This window comes from Panthera pardus, unplaced genomic scaffold (assembly GCF_024362965.1).
Source record: "Panthera pardus isolate Hobbes unplaced genomic scaffold, ASM2436296v1 HiC_scaffold_17, whole genome shotgun sequence".
Classification (NCBI taxonomy): Eukaryota; Metazoa; Chordata; class Mammalia; order Carnivora; family Felidae; genus Panthera; species Panthera pardus.
In genome coordinates this window covers 101707622-101731636 of record NW_026526732.1, presented here as the reverse complement: position 1 = coordinate 101731636, position 24015 = coordinate 101707622, and the positions used below count along the sequence as shown (strand labels likewise).

The following is a 24015-nucleotide window of genomic DNA, read 5'->3' as shown; positions in this document are numbered from 1 at the left end:
ATCATGGTTTCATGAGCAAACCCTGCATCTGGCTTTATGCTGGTAGCATAGAGCCTGCCTTGGATTCTCTGTCTCCCTCTCCCTCTGCCACTCCCTCATTCACTCTGTCTCCGTCTCGCTCAAAATAAATAAATAAACTTTTTTAATCTATCAATTGGGGGGGTGGTGCCAGGGTGGCTCAGTCGGTTGAGCGTCCAACTTTGGCTCAGGTCATGATCTCACTGCTCTTGAGTTCAAATCCTGTGCTAACAGCTGGGAGCCTGGAGCCTGCTTCAGATTGTGTCTCCATCTCTCTGCACCTCCCCCGCTCTCTCTTTCTCAAATTTAAAATTTAAAAAAACATTAAAAATTCTAAAAATTAAAAGAAAAATCAATGGGGTAGATATTTCCACAAATGCTTCTTAATTTCAGTGATGTGGCCCCAAGAATCTTCCTGATAATTTTGACTAGAATTAATTCTCAACTTTCTAACAGTATCACATTTATAAATCAACATTTAGGGTACAATTTCTCCTGGTTCTATTGTTTGTAACTCCAATTATTGAAGGAGTCATTTTTTAGACCATACTCTCCATTTTCCAAAAGCTCTTATAAACATGACCTCCTCCTCAAATATTGTAAACCCACTACACACTAACATTAATTCAGTTATGTTTGTCTCTGGGACAGTTGTACCTTCCTTCTGATGCCCTTGCCCTTCTAAGCAGCATCCAATAATCTTATGCTAACTGTCTGATCAACCAGAGGCCCATCATAGCACATTGTGATACTAAATTATCTTTTCCTCTTCCTTCTTCATGCATTGCCCTGACTCTCCCATGCCATCCCATCCATCTCAACTAAAGTTTACGTGGGATGCAGTTTTACAGGTACTCATGGGCAGCACCATCTTCGTGTAATTCAATCCATGTAGAGAAGGAGGTTATCAAATATACCTTTATTCAACTGGTAGTGGAAATGGTGCATTCCAAAAACAAATTTAAAATGTCAAACACCCATCTCCCCATAGGCAAGATGCCTTGTGTTGACCATCACTCCATCACTAGGGGCCAAAACTCCAAAGTCAAATCAGCTCCTATCCTTCTAGGCCAAATGCCAGAAGTGACAATGGTGGGCTCTTCTGAAAAGCACCAAAAGAACATCAAGACTCGAAGAACACCATGAAGAGAATTTACCAACCATAATGACTACAATTTTCACTTGCCCTAAATAGCCACCAATTTCCCTGTGCCCTAAATAGCCACCAATCTCCCTCTCTTTACTGTTAATGAAGCAAAGGAGCACAAAAGTATTTCTAATTTGGAGGAGCCAAGGGAGTCTGCATGGGCCATTAGCAGCAGAGAGCTTCATTACTAGGGGAAGAAGTCTCTCCCTGAACTTCTCATGGCTTTATGTGCAAGAAATCAGGAGGCAACCAGTCCATTTTAAATGTTAACCCTTACCTCTGCATCAGCAACAGCTCTGGGTATAATCAAAAAGACAAAAGAACCACAAACCATTCCTTTCCTTTTCCTGCTCAAAGGGGTGCCTTAAGTTTTATTCTTTTTTTTTTTTTAATAACGAAGCTTGTTTTTAACTAAGGATATTTTCCTTTAGAAATATAGCACTATCGCTTGATAAAACTTCCCAGCCTAAGTACCAATTTAAAATACTAGTCGCATAAACAGTTTTGTAATTTAGTGCCCATATACTGTGTAGAGCTGTTGAATGTATACTGCCCACAAAGGATTTGTTAGGCAATCAACAATACCAATGAGAACAAATATTAACTCCCTGGTTTGTGTTTACCATTAGCTTACTTTTCCTGAGGGTCCATATCTCTGTATTAAGACAAACACTGCATTGAGCCCTAAATGCTCTCAATTCAGAACAATTGTGAAATAAACCCCTTGTAATTACACATCTCCTAAGCCAGACACATCCTAATAACTAGCCTCAAATGGTGCTGCATCTCTTGAATATCCATGCTTACTGCTGTCACTCTCATCTTTTACTGCACAAAGAGTACAAAATCGAAATTTTGAGCACAGCCAACATTTTTTTGTGTGTGACAAAGCCCTGCTTGAGCACCCTTTAAAATACATTGAGCTCATAACAAGTCTTTGTCAGAAATCCATCATCCTACCTCTAAGCTGGCACCATCCAGTGATATTTTATATGTATCAATAATTTTTATATACCCTTATTAAGAAACACCTAAAAATATTTCTCATTCTGAGTAAGACACCTAAAAAGAGGAAGAAAGCCACAACATTAAGTCTTTACCCCAAACTTTTAATAATCCTCGAATTCACAGGGGTGCCTGGGTGGCTGTCAGTTAAGCTTCTGACTTTGGCTCAGGTCATTATCTCCTGGTTTGTGAGTTCGAGTCCCGCGACGAGATCTGTGCTAACAGCTCAGAGACTGGAGCCTGCTTCAGATTATGTGTCTCCTACTCTCTCTACCCCTCCCATGCTCATGCTCTCTCAATAATAAATAAACATTAAAAATTTAAAGAAAAAATAATCCTCGTATTCACATACAAAATAGAACTGGTAAGCAGAGAGGAAGCCATATGATTTAATAATCCTTGTCTTTCTGATGGGTGTACCCCAACATCACTCCATCATGACTTTGTGGGTCTCTATTTCTGTTTGTCTTTTTTCAGAGTTGGCTGAAGTAATAATAATGTAATTTAGAGAAGCCCTGGAATCAACCTAGCATATCCTCAAAGGTAGTGTCTATAGTTTTTACAGCACACTTAGGACAATACTTCTCATTATATCTTAATCTATGAAGAGAAGAAATAGATGCCAACTATCCTACCTAAAATAATCCTTCATACACTACTGCATCTCTTCTCTTGATCTGTTGAATTCAGTCAGAATGACTACCTCAGAACATGTGAATATCACCATTGGAGTTATGCCCCCAGGGAGTAAACAACCATTTGTCAGGGATATTTAAAAACAATGTTACTATATATCAGGTAGGGAGTTAGACTAAGAAACTTGTCTTCCTGGGGGGCCTGGTTGTCACAGTCGCTTAAGCAGTTAAGTACCTGATTTTGGCTCAGGTCATGATCTCATGGTTCATGAGTTCTAGCCCCACATCATGGGGCTCTGTGCTGATAGCTCCTAGCCCACTTCTGATTCTCTTTCTCTCTTACTACTCCTCCTTTGCTCACGTGCATATGTGCACACATGCTCTCTCATAAACCAATCAATAAACAAACAAATTTATCTTCCCTTTTCTAAACACACACACATACCAGGGGCTGTGGTGGAACTGACCAATGCTTACTCATGAACTTTGCCAGGCACTCAACCCAAGGCTGTGTTCAGTGACAGCATACCTACCATCAGTAGGAATGAATAGGTCATAGGAGAGTATTTTCACCATGAAATTGGGCAAATGCTACAAATCAGGGCTTTTTATTCTAGAGAGCTAGTTGTTAAACGTTTACCAGCACACTACTGTGCCCCTTTATTATTCATGAAATTTAATAACCATGTAGTATTGTTGATGATATTTCTCAGTCTGAGGTCTGTTATGAGTTTTAGATCTTTTTCTATTTTATTTCTGTAACCTCTGCTGATAAGAAAGAATAATACTTCTTGGAATTTTCCTCACTTTTTTTTTCTTTTGAGGACTGAAAAGATACCATTAGCAATGCTGTGCCTTTATCCCTAGGAAACAGAGTTAGGCGATTATTAAAGGAAAAGCTAGGCCAAAATTTCCATTTGAACTCTTCTTTACTTTTGCATTCACAGAGGCAGGGGGTGCCTTATACTTTGAACACTGACACATTAACAGCAGTTACATAGGTAAAAACTGAACGCAAGCACTACAGGAGAGGATATTAAGCAAGATCTAAGAATCAAGGTGATCAACAAGAACTTTAACCTTTTCTTTTCCAGAAGTAGGAAGAAAGAAAAAGAAGGTATTGGGGCACAATGAATCAAAGAATGTCCTCAATGACTCCAAATTCTATGATTAGCTGGAAGGTTTTGCTGGATCAGTAGAGCATCACATAACTGTTGGAAAGTATTCCTTATTTTTGAAGAATTGGATTAAGTTACATTTGAGCTTACTTAATTCCCTTGCCAGGCATTTGTTGCTCAGAAACATAAAATCGATAGTATTTTATTCAGTTAGCAGTATATTTATATGTTGTTTTGTAAATTACAGCTGTAAAATAGACATAAAATATGTCTTTTTACAGATGACATTTATTAAGTACTCACTATATGCCAGGCAATGACCTTGTGAGATAAATACCATTATGTCCATTTTATTGATGTGAGAACTGAAGCAAAGAAAGTAATTTCTCCAGAAAAATACTTCTTAGGAAGTGGGGGGCAGTTATGACTTGTACCCACAAATAACTCTTACTTCTCTATTCTTTAGTCTTTTAAAAATAATTTCAAATACATGCTTGTGTCCTAACTATTTTATGTACATCTTATAAATTTAGAGGGACTGGTTGGCCAACCTGCAATGTCTTACAAACTCTTTTAATTTGTCCCACACTCAATAGAGTGAATGATTAGAGAGAGATCATGGTTTGATTTATTGATATTTAAATAAGTCCATGACAAATGAAATACCTGTAGAGTGCTCTAGACAACTACAATGACGACGACTACTACTACTACTAATAGTAATAATAATTCCCAGATTGTAATTGTGAGGGTTGAGTTCCTATTCTCCCCATTACAACAATGCATCTAAAACACCAGGGAAAGAAAACAGCTGCAACTGCAGGCAAACTACTAATTCAGTAGGGGTGGGTAGGGGTAGAGAAAAGAAGGAATCAGCTGTTGAAATGCATCATCTGGCCAACTGAAAGCTTCAGGAAAGCAAAAGCCTAGAAGACATTATAAAAGAACATTCTTAAATATTACATTTTCCTAGGAGTTTAGAAATAAAGACAGGATAGTATTTTAAACTTGGGTCTCCAAAACAAAAGTTGAGTGCCATGAACTCCTCGTAAACATGTCCTAACAGAGAAATCGACAGTAAGGACATTAGAGGAAAATTTGGGGAAGTCAATAATTTTTTTGACTTACATTCATTTATTAAATACTAATTTTAGGGGCGCCTGGGTGGCTCAGTTGGTTAAGCGTCCGACTTCAGCTCAGGTCACGATCTCACAGTCCGTGAGTTCGAGCCCCGCATCAGGCTCTGGGCTGATGGCTCAGAGCCTGGAGCCTGCTTCCGATTCTGTGTCTCTCTCTCTCTCTGCCCCTCCCCCGTTCATGCTCTGTCTCTCTCTGTCCCAAAAATAAATAAACGTTAAAAAAAAATTTTTTTAAAAATACTAATTTTATTGAGTCACTATGTGTTCAGCACGATACTGGGCACTGTAATTTGAACAAAGAAACAGCTAAGCCCTATCCCTGCCCTGCTTACCATCTACAAGAGATGGACAATTTATAGAGCTATACAGGACCTTTGAGTATCGGGCAGAGCAAATATAGATAGCCAACACACAGCAGGGATACCAAAACCTGTTCAGGAAACTCAGGGAAGCTTACTCAAGAAAATAACCTTCATGCTGAGTTCACAGAAACTGAACCTTATGAACTGAAAGGCACAGAGAAGTTGAGTGTGGCTGAAGCATGGGATGTATGGAAGGGATGGCAAAGCACTGAGCGATGATGCTACAACCATAAACAGGGAGCAAGTCATGAAGGACCTGTGAGACAGTAACACTGTGGGATTGTCTTTGAGAGGCACTGGAAGCTCTTAAAAAGTTCTAAGCAAAGGAATGAATGGATGGCAAGACCAGATCTGCATTTACAAAGTTCAAGGATGAGGTCACAGCAAGACAGCAAGCTAACAGGCTGTTGTCATCCAATAGGTGAGAGAAATAGAGTGGGAAACTTGGGATGGAGAGAAGTACAAAGACTGAAGAGGGATTTTTTATTTTAAGAGATAAAATGGACAGGACTTGGCAGGTGATATATGTGAAAAATGAGGTAAAAGATGAGTCAAGGATGACTCCACGCTTCTGGTTTAGATGACTGAAGCATTTGCCTGAACACCCAGGAAGCCTCAACATCCAGAGAGGAACAATCTATGGATAAAGAACAAAAATTCAGTTCTAACAAGTCAAATTTGAGATGGCTAGTATATACTCTAGTGGAAACATTAAAGCATTTTTGCTCAATAGAAATATAATAGAAGCCATGAACACAAGGCACAAGTATAATCTTAAATTTATAGAAGCCACATTAAAAAAGTAAAATGAGGGGACCTGGGTGGCTCAGTCAGTTGAGCATCTGATTTTGGCTCACTTCATGATTTCACAGTTCGTGAGTTCGAGCCCCACCTCGGGCTTCACGCTGTTAGTGTGGAGCCTGCTTGGGATTCTCTCTCTGTCCCTCTTTCTCTGGCCCTTCCCCACTTGTACTCTCTCTCTAAAAATAAATAAATAAACTTAAAAAAATATTTTAAAGTAAAATGAAACAGGTGAAATTAATTTTAATATATTTAACCTACTCTATCCAAAATACTATTTCAACATAATAAAAATAAACAAGTTATTGAGATCTCTGGTTTTTTTCTCTGACATCTTAGAAATATGGATTATACTTTACTCTTACAGTATATCTCAATTGGACTAGCCACATTTTAAGTGCTTCGTAGCTATTTGTGGCTAGTGGCTACAACATTGGACACTGCAGAACATCAGGGCAATTGGATAAATGGGTCTGGAATTCAGTAGAGCAGTATAGACTAGAGGAAAAAAGTCTGGGAGCATCACTCTATGTTTAACTGAAATGGTAAAGTAACCCAGATCACCTTGGAAAAGTATAACTTGAGAAGAAGGGAAAGTGCCGCACAGAACCTAACAAACATTAACATTTATTTTTTTAAGTAATCTCTATACCAACATGGGACTTGAACTCACAACTCTGGGATCTAGAGTTGCCGGCTCTACCGACTGAGCCAGCCAGGTGCCCCAATGTTAGCATTTAAGAGACAGGGAGGAGAGCTTATATCAAGGAGATGTGGAAGGAGCACACAACAAACTCTTGGTAATATTATCTTTGTTCCATGTAATTATCCCTATTCTGAAGAAAACATCTATCTAAATGTAGGGGAAGCAATACATCCAAGAACGACGTGAGGCACATCATCATGATGGGACCTCTGGAGAAAAACAGTTGCTGACCTATTTTTCTGAAATGAGGTCCTGACTCACACAATGGGGCTAACACCATCCCTGTTTTCTCAGGAAAGATGGGGTTGATAGCATGAGTCTTGAAGTAATAGAAGCTGGGAAAAGAACACTACCCAGAAGATCTGTGGCTCCTATAGAAAGCATATTTTTGCAACTGGTGAGAGAGAGAAGCAGCAGTCATATGAATGAAGCACATTGTCATTTTAACAAAACATAAACTAGACTCTGCCTTGGAGAGGGTGGGAATTTCTTCTTCCCCTGATTATAAAGTATTATTACCAACTTCAAATATATGCATATATCTCTGTCAACTCAACTGTTATGGTTCAAGTCAGAGGAAACGATGAAAAAGGAAGTGCCACAAACATGAGTACACATCAGACCTAAATAAGGTAGTGAGAAACAGAAACAGAAATACAAGGTCTCCAATGTCAAACAAAAAACTTACAGTGGAATTGGACCATGGAGGGGGCCTTTCCAGGAAGAAATCACACTCCAGCCACTTAGCTGTTAGCAAAGGGGAATGGATGCCTTGTTTATGCAACTCCAAGAGGCCTCACGCCCTGCCCTTGGGGGGGGGGGACCTCTTGCAGGGGGAGGGAGGTAAGAGCTGAGAGTGAAGACAGCAGGGGGCTTGTGCCATATCAGATCTCCATCAACATACAACCCCAAAAGATCAAGACTGTGGGAGCTTTGTAAATCAACTCTTAGGGTGCTTGCTCCAGGGCAAATAGCACAACAAATTAATCCTTTCTCCATGAAATGCAGCAAAGTTTGTATCCACGCTGAATTCAAATTGCTCATTAGCTCTGACATGTTCCTAATGAGGTTATAATGCTCTGGGACAGAGATCAAGTCACTAAGTACAAATAGCTAGAGATAGAATCATAGGAAAATAAAGTTAGAAGGACCTTAGAGCAATGCTCCTAAAACTTTAATAAAAATCACCTAGTGATTCTGATTCAGGATGTGTGTGGTGGGACCTGAGGTGGCTCATGTCTAAGGAGCTCCCAGGTGATGCTGATGCACTTTGACTAGCAAAGCACAAGAGATCATTGAATTCAGTCTCCTTATCCTAGAGATAAGGAAACTAGCTCCAAGAGACTTATAATTGGGAGTGTTCTGAGACTTCACTGAGACTATTTTGGGGTAGTTGGGCATTTGCCTATAGACCTGTCGTGCACCTGAAAAATTTTAAGTAGAAGTGTAGGGAGTAGGGTAGCCAATCATCCTGGATTCCTCAAGGCCGAGACATGAGATTTTCTATTTTACAACCAGGAGAACTCCAGGTAAACCAAGACAAGTCGTTCATCCTAGTAAGACTCTTTTGAATCTACTCATAATACTATATCAGGATTATTACCATTTTTACCTTGTCAGTCCCTGAGTGCTGGGATCATAACCTACTGTTAAGGTAACCACCTAAGCATCCTGTCCTGAATATTTCCAAGAATAAATGCTTAGCCAAGATTATATCTGCAGAGCCTGTTAACATCACATCACTAAGTACCTTCCTTTTTCAATTTTTAAAGTTTTTTTATTTGAAAAGAGTTGGCACACGATGTTACATTAGATTCAGATATATAACATAGTGATTCAACTCTGTACATTATGTCCACCACAAGTGTAGCTACCATCTGCCACCATACAAGGCTATTAAAATACCATTGACTATGTTCCCTGTACTATACCTTTTATTCCCATGACTTATTCATTCCACAACTGGAAGCCTGTATCTCCTACTCCCCTGCTTAGCACTTTTCCAAGAGACAGTCTCCAGTAGTTCTCAAAGTAAGGCATAAAAAAGGAATATCAAAAACACAGTCAAATAAATACACAAACACATCATGCTCTTTTTAACTACACAAATCTATTAATTTTCCCATTTGAAAAGAAAGGCATATAAAAAATACATCACCAACTTTTATAAATCTCATTCATTAAAAACATCTTTGGCAAAATCACTAAACTAACAATAATACTCAGGATGCATCCTTGAGAATGAAAACAGGAAGTATGCACTGCACAAACGAAATGATTAGAAATGAAAATATATCTCTCCACATTGCTATTGTGCTCACTAGAATTAGACCCATTAACATCTGATAGACTAATAAACAGTTGAGAAGGCAAAAGCGGAGAATTTTAAGACTATTCAATGTTAGCACTGTACTGCTAAGGTTTCCAAAAGAGAATGTCAGGAAACTAATTCCATATGCAATCAAAATGCAGACTTAGTGCCGTCCTGATGGCATTCACTTACTGTGGAGTTTTCCTGTTTAAATAAGATGCCAACATGGTCTGCCTGAATCACTTGACTTAATATTCATGCACTTAGGACACTTAAAACAATGGAAGGAAAGAAGTGTGGCTAAATATATGCAATGCATTTGAAATAGGTAAAAGATAGAACCCTAGACACTCAGCAATCATTACCTGGAAATTAAAGAGGGCAGAAGCAATCCTATTATGCATTATAAACAGCCTAGCTGCTGACTTAATGGTACTTTGACTAGCATAGCCAAGGAGTCCTTGCTCCAATATTAATAGGAAATGTATTGTACGAATCCAATAGTTCATGAAATTAACAAGGAAAATGAACTGGAGTGGAGCAACTTTGCAAATAATAGGAAGGCATCATCAATTGCTTCCCCAGAGCATACTGAACACTTAAAAAGAGCTTGGGGAGACATGTATATAAATGAGAATGGACATTGTAAGAATTTTTTAATAATATTTCTAATTTAAATATCTTTCTTTGACAAAGCAGGAAATAAAATCCAATGGAAAAAAAGACAGTCTCTTCAGCAAATCATGCTCGGAAAACTGGACAATGACATGCAGAAGAATGACCCTGGACCAGTTTCTTACACCATACACAAAAATAAACTCAAAATGAATGAAAGACCTAAATGTAAGACAGGAAGCAATGAAAATCCTAGAGGAGAAAACAGGAAACAACCTCTTTGATCTTGGCCACAGCAACTTCTCGACATGTCTCCAGAGGCAAAGGAAACAAAAGCAAAAATGAACTATAGGGACCTCATCCAGATAAAAACTTTTGCACTGTGAAGGAAACAATCAGCAAAACTAAAAGGCAACCAACGGGATGGGAGAAGATGGTTGCAAATGACAAATCAGATAAAGGGTTAGTATCCAAAATCTATAAAGAACTTATCAAACTCAACACCCAAGAAACAAATAATCCAGTGAAGAAATGGGCAAAAGACATGAATAGACAATTTTCCAAAGACATCCAGATGGCCAACAGACACATGAAAAAAATGCTCAGCATCACTCATCATCAGGGAAATACAAATCAAAATCACAATGAGATACCACCTTACACCTGCCAAAATGGCTAAAATTAACAACTCAGACAACAAGAGATGTTGGCAAGAATGCAGAGAAAGAGGAACATTTTTGCACTATTGGTAGGAATACAAACTGGTGCAGCCATTCTGGAAAATGGTATGCAGGTTCAACAAAAACTTAAAAATAGAACTACCCTATGACCCAGCAATTGTACTACTAGGTATTTATCCAAAGGATACAAAATGCTGATTCAAAGGGGTACATGCACCCTAATGTTTACAGCAGCACTATTGACAATAGCCAAAGTATGGAAAGAGCACAAATGTCCATTGACTGATGAAGGGATAAAGATGTGGTAGATATATATACAATGGGATATTACTCAGCAATCAAAAAGAATGAAATGTTGCCATTTGCAACAAGGTGGATAGAACTAGAGTGTATTATGCTAAGCTAAATAAGTCAGAGAGACAAATATGATTTCACTCATATGTGGAATTTAAGTTACAAAACAGATGAACATAAGGGAAGTGAAGCAAAAATCATATAAAAACAGAGAGAGAAAAACCATAAGAGATTCATATACACAGAGAACAAACTGAGGGTTGCTGGCAAGGTGTTGGGTATGGGAAAGGGCTAAAGGTATGAGGGGCATTAAGAAGGACACTTGCTGGGATGAGCACTGGGTGTTATATGTAAGTGATGAATCACTAAAATTCTATTCCTAAAGTCTTTATTATACTACATGTTAACTAACTTGGATTTAAATTAAAAAATATAAATTTTTCAAAAAATAAAAAAATAAAATAAAATACCACTACAAAGTTAAAAAATTACTTTTCAAATTCTCTGTTGGTTCCAAGTCTTTTTAAGAAGATGCCATTAGCTCAAAATGTCAATAAGAGGTCATGGGCTAAGTGATCTGGTCCACTAATATTGAAAGTTAGCTGTCATTTGAATAAGCCTCAAACTACCATAAACTTATGATTTGACAGCTGTCAAGCGTATTCCCATATCATTTTTATCTAACTAAATATTTTTAATAGGATATAGAAAACAATATCCCTTCAATAAACAGCCCCAACCCCAACAGCCTGAATGATATGCTCACTGGCAAGCTGATCAGTATGGTTAATTCAACTTACAAACCAATAGACATACGATGAAAGTGAACATCTTCCCCACAGACACTGCCATGAACAATCTGACTGAAGCTTGCGTTGACCAAACAAGAAGCTGGAAGGGTTTCCATAGAAGCAAGAATATGACTTCTATTTCTCCCAGACAGAGACCCATCCACATCTTCCAAAATTGCTGAATAAGGAAATGGAAATGCTACTAAATTTGGAGAGTTTATAAATTTCAACTGGTCGGTCTTCACAGGAAATCCACCTATAAATTGGAAGACAGAAAGGCTGTTACACGCAGCACAAAAGACTGTTGTAAGAAATGGCAGCTGAATTCACTAGGATGCTTTAGCACTTTAAACTTCATATTTATAGAGTTATGATTCACTTATTTATTCAAGAAAAATCCACTGAGTGTTTACCATATTCCAGGCTTTGTGGTATGTGCTAGAGACACAGACGGGAACAAGATCAGTATTGGCAATGCCTTCACGCAGCCTGTATCCTGGGGCAGTAATTCTCAACCAGGATTTGCCCTCCAGGGGACACTTGGCACTATTAATAATCATTTTTGGCTGTCACAGGTGGGTAGATGGCAGTGCTACTGGCATGTGGTGGGTGGAGAGGCAAGGACGCTGCTAAATATCCTCACTGCACAGGACAGTCCCCACAACAAAAAATTATCCCGCCTAAAATACCAATAGTGCCAAGGATGAGAAACTGGTACAGTGGGAAATAGAGACGCAGATGACTAATTTACTAGTTACTGACTGTAAAGGTGCTGTGGTTCAGTCTTTAATCTTTCTCCTCTAGTTCTTCTAGGGAGTCTACCCCTATCTCTTATGAACCTCATATTGTAAACATACCCTCAACATTCAATCAATCATGTGGGTAAATATTAATAGTAGCACCTTTTTAAGTATTAGTGGCAGGGCGACACTTGTTGCAGTGTTTCCCTCACCCTGCCTCCATGTGATTCATCGGTAGTGCTGCTGATCCAGCTGACTGGCTTTCTAATTCCCATACCCCTTTCATTAAAATGTAAAAACTCAGCACACGAGTCTCAGTACATTTGCTACTATATTTTTGTGTTACGTACATCAGAAATACACAAAAAGGAAAAGAAAAAAGAAAAAGATACAAATAGTTAGTGGCCCAGATGTTTTCAGTCTGCATCCCAGTAGAATCCACGCAGTGAGTTAAGTCATGCATTCACGACTCAATGATTCTGGGGTGCCTGGGTGGCTGAGTCAGTTAAACGTCTGATTCTTGATTTTAGCTCAGGTCATGATCTCATGGTTCATGAGATAAAGCCCCACATTGGGCTCTGGGCTGACAGTTCACAGACTGCTTGGGATTCTCTGTCTCCCTCTCTCTCTGCCTCTCCCCCACTTGTTTTCTCTCAACACTAAATAAACGTTAAAAAAAAAAAAAGACTCCATGATTCTACCTCTTGCAATTTCTATAGTTCATCCAATACCACAACCACCCACAGGTCTACAATTCAGTCCTATTGGAGTTCAAATTTTTATATATGCTGTTCCTAATTTCTAGAAAGTTTTCTCTGCCTATCTCTCCCTTGTAAATTGTATTCATCTTTCAAAACTCTGCTCAAGAGCAACTTTATGATATCTTGCCTGATCCCTTTCTTGCTCCCTTCACTGACATTGTTTAGTCCTCTAGGACTGTACTCATCACACTTAACTACAGTGACCTGCTTAACATTTATTTTTGTACCTAGATCAAGAGCTCCTGGAAGAGAAGAATTATGTATTTTTCATCTTCATACACCCCAGTTCCTCAGACAGAACTGGAATGCACAGTTTTTAAGCAAATGAAAGAGATGGCTTAGCCCAGATCATCCAGTGAGCAGACATTCGAGGTCATAAGTAGTGTGTTTTTCTTTAGTGTCCCGTGAATGATATGAAACAGTAAAGCTATTAAAGAACTGAGGGATTTTAATTTGAAGTGAATGCCATAAGGCATTTTTTATTCCTATTATTATTTCTATAATCTTAAACTCAGATGCCACCCAAATAAAAAGTCTTTGACTCTGCCTATACAGAAAAAAAAGTAAAGTGGAGACTTGCTGATTATTCATTTAATTAAAAAAACAAACAATTATCTAAATTGGTGATTCAAACCACAAGAGCATATTTACTTGAATTACTTGGTTTGGCTGTTTACAATGATCAAATCAACTAGATTGCTCTCGACTTCTTTTCACCTTGGCCCATGAGTCCTCCAAGGTATTTCTCACTACCTCAGAGATGTGGTTTACAAGTAAACAAGAATTCCTATGGTTCTCTTTAGGTATACACCAAGCCTTGGGCAGTTGAAAACATAAAGTACTCCATTCTGGCTCTTTGGGGAAAGACTGCATGTGTGTTAGTTTATGTTCATATATCTATCCACCCAACTCCATTTATATTCAATCAATGAACTGACTTTGAGGCACCAAGCTTCTGGGTATGAATGACAAACCTCTGAGCATGAGGTCATGGTCCCTGCCTTTATGAAGCTCTGAGTCCAACAGAGACAGGGCACCGTAATGACGAAGTACAACAGATGTCATCATAGGAAAAGAATGGAGAGCTAGAAGAGTCATAGTGGGAGTACCTGACCACCACTGAGATTTCCTTTAGGAGATCAGAGAAGCAGTTTCTACTGATGCAATCTTATAATTGAAAGAAATGATGAGTCACAAAGGTTTTGCCACTATTTATCATATTACTTGAACGTTGGCCTTCTTTCCTGTCTGTCTTATGTCTTAAAACAACTTACCTTGTCCTTGGGAACAGCCAGAACAGGTCCTGATGGACACACAGTCAGTGAGATCAAAATTAACAAAGGTTGTGTTAGATATTATCAGTTCCCATCTCTTGGGAGTTTTGATCCCAGCTGACATACACTGGCTTTCCTGTGATTTGGAAAGAAGAAAAAAAAAGACGGGAAGTAGACACATGAAATACAATTTGTAATATGTTAATAAAAACAAGAGAATAAAAAGACAAGCTATAGAGTGGAAAAAAATATTTGCAAATCATGATATGACAAAGGATCACAGTAGAACGCACTATCCACATATTAGAATGATTAAAGAAAATATAGTGATGATACCCAGTGCTGATAACTTCCACATGGCCATAAAAACTATGGAATATGGGTTTGCATTTTCTTATCAAGTTAAATATACTCTTATCACATGACCTAGCAATTCAACCCCTAGGTATTTATTTACTTTTAAGAAATGAAAATTTACATTCACACAAAAACCTTACAAAAATGATTATAATAGTTCCACTTGTAATCACCAAATCTGGGAACAACTCAAATTTCCTTATACAAATGAATGGATAAACACATTGTGGTACATCCATATAGTGGAATACTACCCGGCAATAATAAGGAATAAAATCCTGCTTCTTGCAACAAGTTAGGTAAATCCTGAAGGCATTTGGGAGTGAAAGAAGCCAGTCTCAAAGGTCACATACTATCTGATTCCATTTCAAAAGACAAAACTATAGTGACAGACAATAGATTAGAGATTCACAGGGGTTAGACTTGAGAGTAAGATGTGGCCACAAAGATGAAGCCTGAGACAGTAAGTTGGGTTGAACCAACTGTTCTGTATCTGGATTATGGTGGTGGTGGTAGTGTTTACCCAAATGTATACAGATGTTTAAAATCATAGAATGGTACATCAAAAAAATAGTTTTACTGTATATTAATTTAAAAATTAAAATTAGAAAATCTAAAAAAAAAACCTACTTCTACTATTCTCCGCAAAATCTCTTCAACAAACTCTGTCTAATTAAGTTGTTAGTGTTTCACTGTTCAACACTTGAAAATAATTGTATGCTGAGGATTACCAGACATTTGTCGAGGGTCTCCACCATGAAAGACAGTGATAGAAAGAAAGAAGAAAAGTAATCCAGTGGAGACAAAATCAGTATAGAAATCAGAAGAACATTTAAACACTATCAAAAAAAACGCAGAGAAATAACTATATTATAGCCATGAAGAAGCCCAAAAAGGGATTTTTCAGAAAAAAAAAAAAAAGAACAAAAACAGGAGAGCAGAAATAATCAATTCAATAGAAAAGAATTGAGGAAATATCCTTGAAAACAGAATAAAAAGACAGTGGGCAAATCAGAGAGAAAATTAAGAAAAGTAGAAAAAGAACCGAGGAGGTCCAATATCCAAATAAAAATTCTTTCAAAAAAGAAAACAAGAAAATAAGAGGACAGAATTATCAAAGAAATGACTTAAGAAAGCTACTCAGATGGGAAAGATATGTTTTCTAAATGGAAAATCTCATCTGTTCCCTAATACAGTGGTTACAACGAAAAACCACACAAGGTACATCATCCTGAAACTACATAATACCAGGAACAAGATTCCAAAAACTTCCAAAGCAGAAAAACTAAAAGGTTACATATAACTGACCAAGAATCAGAATATCTTAAACTACTCAACCTCAAAACTAGAAGCTGGAAGGCAGTGGAGCTTTGCCTTCAAATTGTCAAGGTAAAATGAACTGCAAACTGCTATTCCATAACCAACAACCTAGGAATAAGAGGGTCTCCATTTGTAACTCAAAATATTTACTTCCATAGCCCCCACTTTGTTAAGAAATTTACTATCGGCTATGTTCTAATACAATAAGAAATTAAATCACAAAGGAGGAAAATGTGGGAATCAGGAACAAGAGATCCAATATTAAGGAGACATGCAGGAAAACTCCAAGATGATGGTCAGGAGAAATTTCAGGGTGCATCTGTGACACTCTTCTCCCAAACTGCTGGTGCAAGTATAAACACTTAGGATTGTTGTTTCGCATTATTTGCTAAAACTGAATGGATATCCCATGACTCAGCAATTTTACAATTTGGCATATATTCAACAGAAGTACATGCACACGAACACCAAGAGACATACGGAAGAATGTTCATGAAATCATTACTGGTAATAGCTGAAAACTGGCAATAATCAAATGTCCATCAATAGCAACTGTTGTATAGGGGTGCCTGGGTGGCTCAGTCTCTTGAGCATCTGACTCTCAATTTCAGCTCACATCATGATCCCAGGGTAGTGGGTTCCAGCCTGGTGTTGGGCTCTGTGCTGAATGTGGAGGTTGCTTAAGACTCTCTCTTTCTCTCTCTCTCTCCCTGTGACCCTCCCCAGCCCTTGCTCTATAAACAAATAAACAAATAAATAAATAAATAACTGTGGTATAGTCATGAAGTGCAATACAACATAACAATTGGAAGTACAAATTATTGAAACATATAAAAACATGAATGGCTATCATAGACATAATGTTGTGCCAAAGAAATCAGGCACAAAAGAATTCCTACTCTATGATTCCATTTATATAAAGATCAAAAACAGATTTCAAATTAACCTATGCCTATAGAAGTCTGAGTAATGGTTCCCTTTGGCCAGGGAGCTGGGGAATGGGGTTGGGTGGGAGGAGCCATGAAGGGGCTTCAAAGGAACAGATAATGTTCTATTTCTTGATCTGGGTGGTATGTCCATCACTTTTGCTTTATAAAAATCTATCGAGTTCTTTGCTTGTGATTGGTGCACTTTTCTCTATAAATGTTATGCTTCCATGACACATTTATTTTAAGAAGTGGAACAGATACTAAAGACAAGTAGCATACAAGAAGGGAAGGAAGAAAGAAGCTGAAAGAGTATAAGGTCATTTCATTGTTCAGGCAAAGTTTAAGGATGCTGTTGTAATTTAGACTTCATTAAGACAAACAGGCCTTTGAAAATTTAAGGTCGATAACTAAAATAACCAAAACATAATGAGTAACTTTCAAACAGGCAAACATAAAAAAAAAGATACCCTTCAATGCAAGACAAATCAAGTTTGAAAAGTAGAAAAAAAAAAAAAGAAAACTGACTGCAAAGTGGGAGCACAAAGTAAAATGGTAGAAATAAGTGCAAATATATGGGAGACATCAGCATGTCTAGTAATTGAAACTACTAGAGAAAATGAGATTTTTCCCAGGGAGAGCAAGTGCATTGAGAAGAGAAGGGGCCTTACAACAGAATGTAGAGAAACAGAACAATGAAAGGTCTACATTAAGGAAGACAAATCCGCAAGTGAAAATAGGAAATAACCCCAGAGAAACAGGAGGAAGAATGAAGCCACCCATCAGCATCTGCCTAAATAAGATACATGTTAAACTACTGTCATCTGCTCAAATTAATTACAATAACAATGAGAAGATAACCAAGCTACAGATACTTCCCAAAGTCAGGTGACCATAATTTACATCCAAATCAGGCCACTTTTGAGAGTGAAAGGGGATGCTAATGAAATAGGATGTTAAGAAAACTGACACAAATAAAATACAGTCATACTGGGGAGCACAGTGGTAAAAGACATCTCTTGTTCTGTATTAAAGCCATCCTCCCTGCAAGCTATTCCACCCACCTCAATATAAAGGTAGTGTTGACCAGGAGGTTACCAACATACACACAAATATACTTACAAGACATAATTTCTTTTAACAAAAAGTGTTTCCCAGAAAGTAGTGTTTGTTTTAGGCTAGGACTCACTGGTAATGGCCTGCCACCAATTAGGTGTGGGTGGAAGGTCTAAGAATAGATAGGCCACAAATCTAAATTCCTAAAGGAATGGCAGGCACAGAAGACAGAAGCTAAAATCAGAGTTCCCCAACCACAGACAGGTCAGTCCTCCTTTTTCTCTCTTTTTTTTTTTTCTTTTTAACAACTGACACAGTTTCATGTGACAATAAAGAGATTCCCAAATAAATCTGAGAAATACTGCATTACATAAAGATGTATAGATATTTTCCTCTTTTTGTTTTTAACCCTATAACTTCACAGAGCCCTTTAAGTGTTAATATGGAATATAAATTTCAGGGGATGGGTGTATGGTAAGCAGAATATGATAATTATAATTAACCTAAGAATCTTGCTTTTCCCAGACCCCCTCTTGGAAATAGCCTTGCATGAAAAATACTACAGGAAATACTGGAGTAGGCAATGCTCATTGCCAAAGCTATCTTCCACGTATGATTTGAAGAGTATTTGACCAAGGGTAAGAGGGTATGCTGGTGATCCTAGCTCCACAATACTGGGCATAGATCCTGGGCTATCATTTGACCTCTCAAATTCTCCATCTGTTTACCGGTAAATTCATAAGTTTTAACTAGATCAACTTCTAAGGGATAATTAGATCTAAAGTTCCATGGTTTTATGCTTTGTGTGCCTAACCAGGATCTAGATCTCTTCTAGAACAAGCTGTTTAATATCTATTCAGGGACTTTTCTCCTGTACTTTCTTTAAAAACTGAGAGACCCTAGGCTGCATTTCATTCCTAGTGAATCACACCCCAAGGACAGAATTATGTTTTATTATCTCATGATAAACACCCTTTTGGCATAATTTGTATCTTAGTTTGTATCACTCTCCCCTAAATTATGATGTCTACTTAGTATCAATTAAGAGGCTGTGACATTAATTTACCAGGACAGTTACTGACTCAGCCTGATGGACATTTGTTTTGGCATCTTCTTTAAGGTTATTTCCAAGGAATTTAAGCTCCTTTCATCTACCGGTATCAGAGAATCTACATCTGGGTTCCATCCTCTCTTGAAAATTCTGCAGTCAAAAAAGAAGATTCATCTCTCAAGGTGATAATCCTTTCAGAGAAAAGGAAAAATGGGCAGGTATTTCCCTCCGGAAAATGATGGTTCAAAAAATATTTAATTAACTTTGAGAATTAAACATAAAAAAATGAAGCTTAAGAAAATCATCTTTTTAATCTTAATATATTTTTTTAATTTTTTTAACGTTTTATTTATTTTTGAGACAGAGAGAGACAGAGCATGAATGGGGGAGGGTCAGAGAGAGAGGGAGACACAGAATCTGAAGCAGGCTCCAGGCTCTGAGCCGTCAGCCCAGAGCCCGACGTGGGGCTCCAACTCACGGACCGTGAGATCGTGACCTGAGCTGAAGTCGGACGCTTAACCGACTGAGCCACCCAGGCGCCCCATTAATCTTAATATTTTTATCTATACCTATACAATAGCCTCCAAGAGCTATACTTATTTAAATTTCAATAGGTCAAGGTATTCAGAACCAAAGTAAAGAATTTGTTCTTTCCTTTGTTTCCAGAAGTACAGTAGGTCTCTTTCATCTAGGATTGTTATGACAATGTGATATGAATATACATGTAGCTCTTTCTAGAACTCTCTTAAGAATTTAAGGGGGTCCATTACAGGTGTGAAGCCTACTAAGACCAATGGCAACCCTGGACTTCCCTTAAGGGGAATTACTACTTCTAGTTCTGCATCTGGGAGATTTGTTTTGCCTCATCTACATTCTGGTACCCTGGTCATGCAGTGGCAGAGAAGTCATCTGTAGTCTGATATTTATCATGTAGAAACCCATGCTTAGGCAAGTATTAGGGAATCATCTAAGGTACTCTAGTATACTATGCAACATAAATTCATGTTACCTCTTTGGTGAGGAGGGGCACTCTAAAAACAATAAGGACCCTATGAACAAAATGTTTATATTGAAACATGGCAAACTACAATACAAAGAGAAAATGTGAAGTTTTGCTATTCTATAACCCTTGTGAAGTAAAGGTAAATTAATCTAAAATCATTAGGTTTATTACTGAATTGCAGTGAAAATAATGCTAAATTGCAACCAAGTAAGAATTTGGCAAGCTACTCATGGCTTTTAGGATTTATATGGACTCATAACGTTAAAACCTTGTGTACATTTGAATTTCATCATAGATACCACCACTGTTACAAATAAAAAGTTCTTCTAACCTCTACCAATTAAACCCAAGATTCACTAAAGAATACTATTAAAATTACATACCCTGGGTCACTAGGGAACCGAGCACGAACAATTCTGTTTTGATAGACAGTCTAAAACAACTACACTAAGGCACTTACCTTGTGGGCAAAATGACCAAGTAATAAGCTGTCAGTAACTGAAGTATTTGCATCACTTTCCAAGATGTCAATTCCAAAATCTCTGCATGAATAAACTTGGAAGTTTTTCAGGTGAAGATTGCTACTTCTAAAAATCTATAAAATAACAGCATATGTTATGGCAAAGGTCTGAGGCTTGGTTTTTCTTGCAGACTTCCTATAGCTTCTTTAATTATTGATTAAGTATAAATAAGCATGCTATACCACATTTAAGCAGCTTTTGTCCATCAATATCTGTACAGACATCCCAAAGTTGCTGTCAGGTCAGTACTAACTAGTCCCTTTTGGTAACATCCCCTCTGTACTTTTCATTTCTCCTCGTAATAACTGTTACATTAAAAATGTCAGTGTGAATTCTTCACTTATCTAAAATAAACTTGCAATTGTCAAATCACACAAAATTAATGGAGAAAAACAGAGCATCCAAGAACTCAAATACTTACTATTTTCTTCATGGTAGTATATGTTACTATTATTATAAAAAATATAATTATGAAATAAGTAATTCCAAATGACTACAGATTAAAAATGTGCTATGTGCATATATATTTATGACAACTTGGGTGAGTGGGCCCAAATAGGGATTGAATATTAACAAAATTAGTTTGTTAGAGTTGAAAGAATCCCACTAGTTTGGAGGACAGAGCTCTTGGTTTTGACCTACCACTGATATTAACTAACTATATGATCTCAGGCAAGACATTGAACTTTTCCTGGACTTCAATTCAACCATCTTCAAAATCAAGGTGGAGGTCTGGACTAGCAAATTACCTAACACAGCATTTATTTATTAAATAGCATCATATTTACATTCATACCTTCACGTGGAAGTTTCATATTAAGGCCAAAGTAGCCTTGATTTATCATAGTATCGTGCTTCTACTTGTCAATCGGTCTTTAAGCTTGAATTTTCATGAAACAAAAAGCTTGCATATCCCATTATGTATGAGCCAACAGCTTTTACAAAATGATACATCTTTGAAGACACGAAGGTTTATTTAAACAAAATAAGTATAATCTAAACTGTTAACTTGGTAAGAATTGTGACCTATTTACAAGCATCAGCCCAAGATCTGGCAAATATACTCATATTTAAAAACAGCTAACACCTCACATTAGCTAGAGAACCTGGTGATTTTAAAAGAAAACCAACACACAGTAGCAAAAATCATCTATTTGTTGTGTGAATACACCTTTCAGAAAGTGCTTTCATCTCTCTCTCTCTTCTAAAAGAATCAATTTGCATTTATGAGACATGGTGAGGAAAGGATATTCTTCTCAACTCTTATTAACATATATGTTCAAAGGTCACATTGAGTTGGAATCCAGCAATTCTTAGCTGTATGACATTAGTGCTCTCCCTTTCACTCTCCCTCTCTCTCTTTTCCTCTCTCGAGAGTGAGAGGGAGAGCGAGTGAGAGAGAGAGAGAGATGGAGAGAGGGAGGGAGGGAGGGAGAGAGGGAGAGAGGGAGAAAGGGAGAGAGGGAGGGAGAGAGGGAGAGAGAAAGGGATCTCTAGTAATGGCACAGTTCCCCCCAAGGTTATTAAGATCATTAAATGAGAAAATATCAATATCAATGTCATCAAATAAATATGAATCTATGTTTATACACAATTGAAATTTTACCCAATGGAATCTTCTGTTCAAGTATCTGTATACATGACACTTATGTCTAATGACCAGAATATAGTCAGATATACCTAATAACGTAAGTTTACGAAATGTGAACACAATGTATTTTTATTGGATGCAGAAGGTATTTATCAATGTAAAATTTCCAGAGACATCACTGTTAACATTGATCTATCACTATCTACTCCTATTCACTAACGATGGTAAGAATAAGGGCTGCTACTATGTAAACACAAAGATCCAGGCATCCTTATGGGCACCTATTTAACTCTCAACACAAATTTATCCTTTAGGTATGATTGCTCTTTCCACTTTATGAAGAAAAAATAATGGGATTTGCCTAACATCACATAGGTAGGACTTGGCTACTTTCACTGAGCATAATGTTTCCATAAGTTCACTCATGTTGTAGCATATAACAGCACTTCATTTCATTTTTTCTGGCTCAATAATATTCCATTCTACTGATACACCACGCTATATTTATCCATTTGTCCAATGTTGAATATTTGAGTTTTTTTCACCATTTGCCTATTATGAATAATGCTGCTGTAGGCAATTGGGTATAAGTCTCTCTGTAGATCTATGTTTTATTTCCCTTATATACCTAGGAGTAGATAGATCATATCATACACATATCTTTATGTGTAACAATTTGAGGAACTGCCATACTGGTTCCTGAAGCATCTAGACCATTTTAAATTCTCATCGACAGTGTGTGAAGGTTCCAGTTTCTCCACATCTTCATCAACACTTGTTATCATTTTGATTCTAGCCATCCCAGTGGGTGTGAAGTGCTATCTCACTGTGGTTTTGACTTACATTTTTCTAATAACTAATTATGTTGAACATCTTTTTACATGCTTTTGACCATATGTATATCTTCTTTGGAGAATTGTCCGTTCAAATATTTTGCTCATTTTTTAATTGGGTTGTCTTTTTACTGTTGAGCTATAGGAGTTCTTAATATATTCCAGATACACAATTCCCTTATCAGATATATCATTTGCAAATATCATCTCCCATTGTATAGGTTGTACTTTCACTTTTTGATGAGGTCCTTTGAACCACTAAAATGTTTAATTTTGATAAAGTCCAACTTATCCATTTTTCTTTTGTTGCTTGTTTTGGAGTCATACCTAGGAATCTTTAACTAAACCCAAGATCATGAAGATTTATTCCTTTGTTTTTGTCTAAGATTTTTTTTATACTTTCTGTTCTAACATTGTTTTTGATCCATTATTGAGTCAACTTTTGTAAATAGTATGAGGTAAGGATCCAACTTCATTCTTTTCAGTGTGGCTACCCAGTTGTTCCAGTGCCATTTATTGAGAAGACTATTGTTTCCCCCACTGAATGGTCTTGGCATCCTTGTCAAAAATCAACTGGGTGGATTTATTTCTGGACTCTCAATTCTATTCCATTTATCCATATTTCTCTTTGTGCCCATACCACACTGTCTTGATTACTATTACCTTAAAGTAATTTTTTATATAAGAAGTGTAAATCTCTCTTATTTTTTTGCAGGATTGTTTTGGTGGGAATCACTTTTTAAATTCCCTATCATGTTAATTTTACTTTATTCTCCTCATAAAAGTGAAATTACAAAAGCATTCACATTGTTTGAACTTTTTAATTAATTCAATTTGAGTGCACAAGAGTTTCATCTTTAAGGATATGGGTTTTTTTGTTTCTTTTTTTTTTGTTTTTATGGGTTTAGCATTTCTGACTGCAGAATTTGAGAAAACTGACTTTCATGATCACCTTCTAAT

The 24015-nt window shown here is 37.2% G+C and overlaps 1 protein-coding gene across 2 annotated transcripts in view; it reads right to left on the bottom strand.

The window, feature by feature from the left end:
* The window catches only part of PKHD1 (PKHD1 ciliary IPT domain containing fibrocystin/polyductin), a 488429-nt gene that overhangs the window by 243825 nt on the left and 220589 nt on the right, over nucleotides 1-24015 (bottom strand). For both annotated transcript variants that reach the window (XR_002082091.2, XM_019457395.2), the window contains exons 46-48: nucleotides 20571-20705; nucleotides 14398-14533; nucleotides 11632-11878 (exon numbers count right to left, since the gene is read on the bottom strand). Coding sequence is in view for 1 of the 2 variants with exons in the window: in XM_019457395.2 (XP_019312940.2) it covers nucleotides 11632-11878; nucleotides 14398-14533; nucleotides 20571-20705 (518 nt within the window). In the remaining variant the exon portion in view is untranslated. The remainder of the gene's footprint in view (nucleotides 1-11631; nucleotides 11879-14397; nucleotides 14534-20570; nucleotides 20706-24015) is intronic.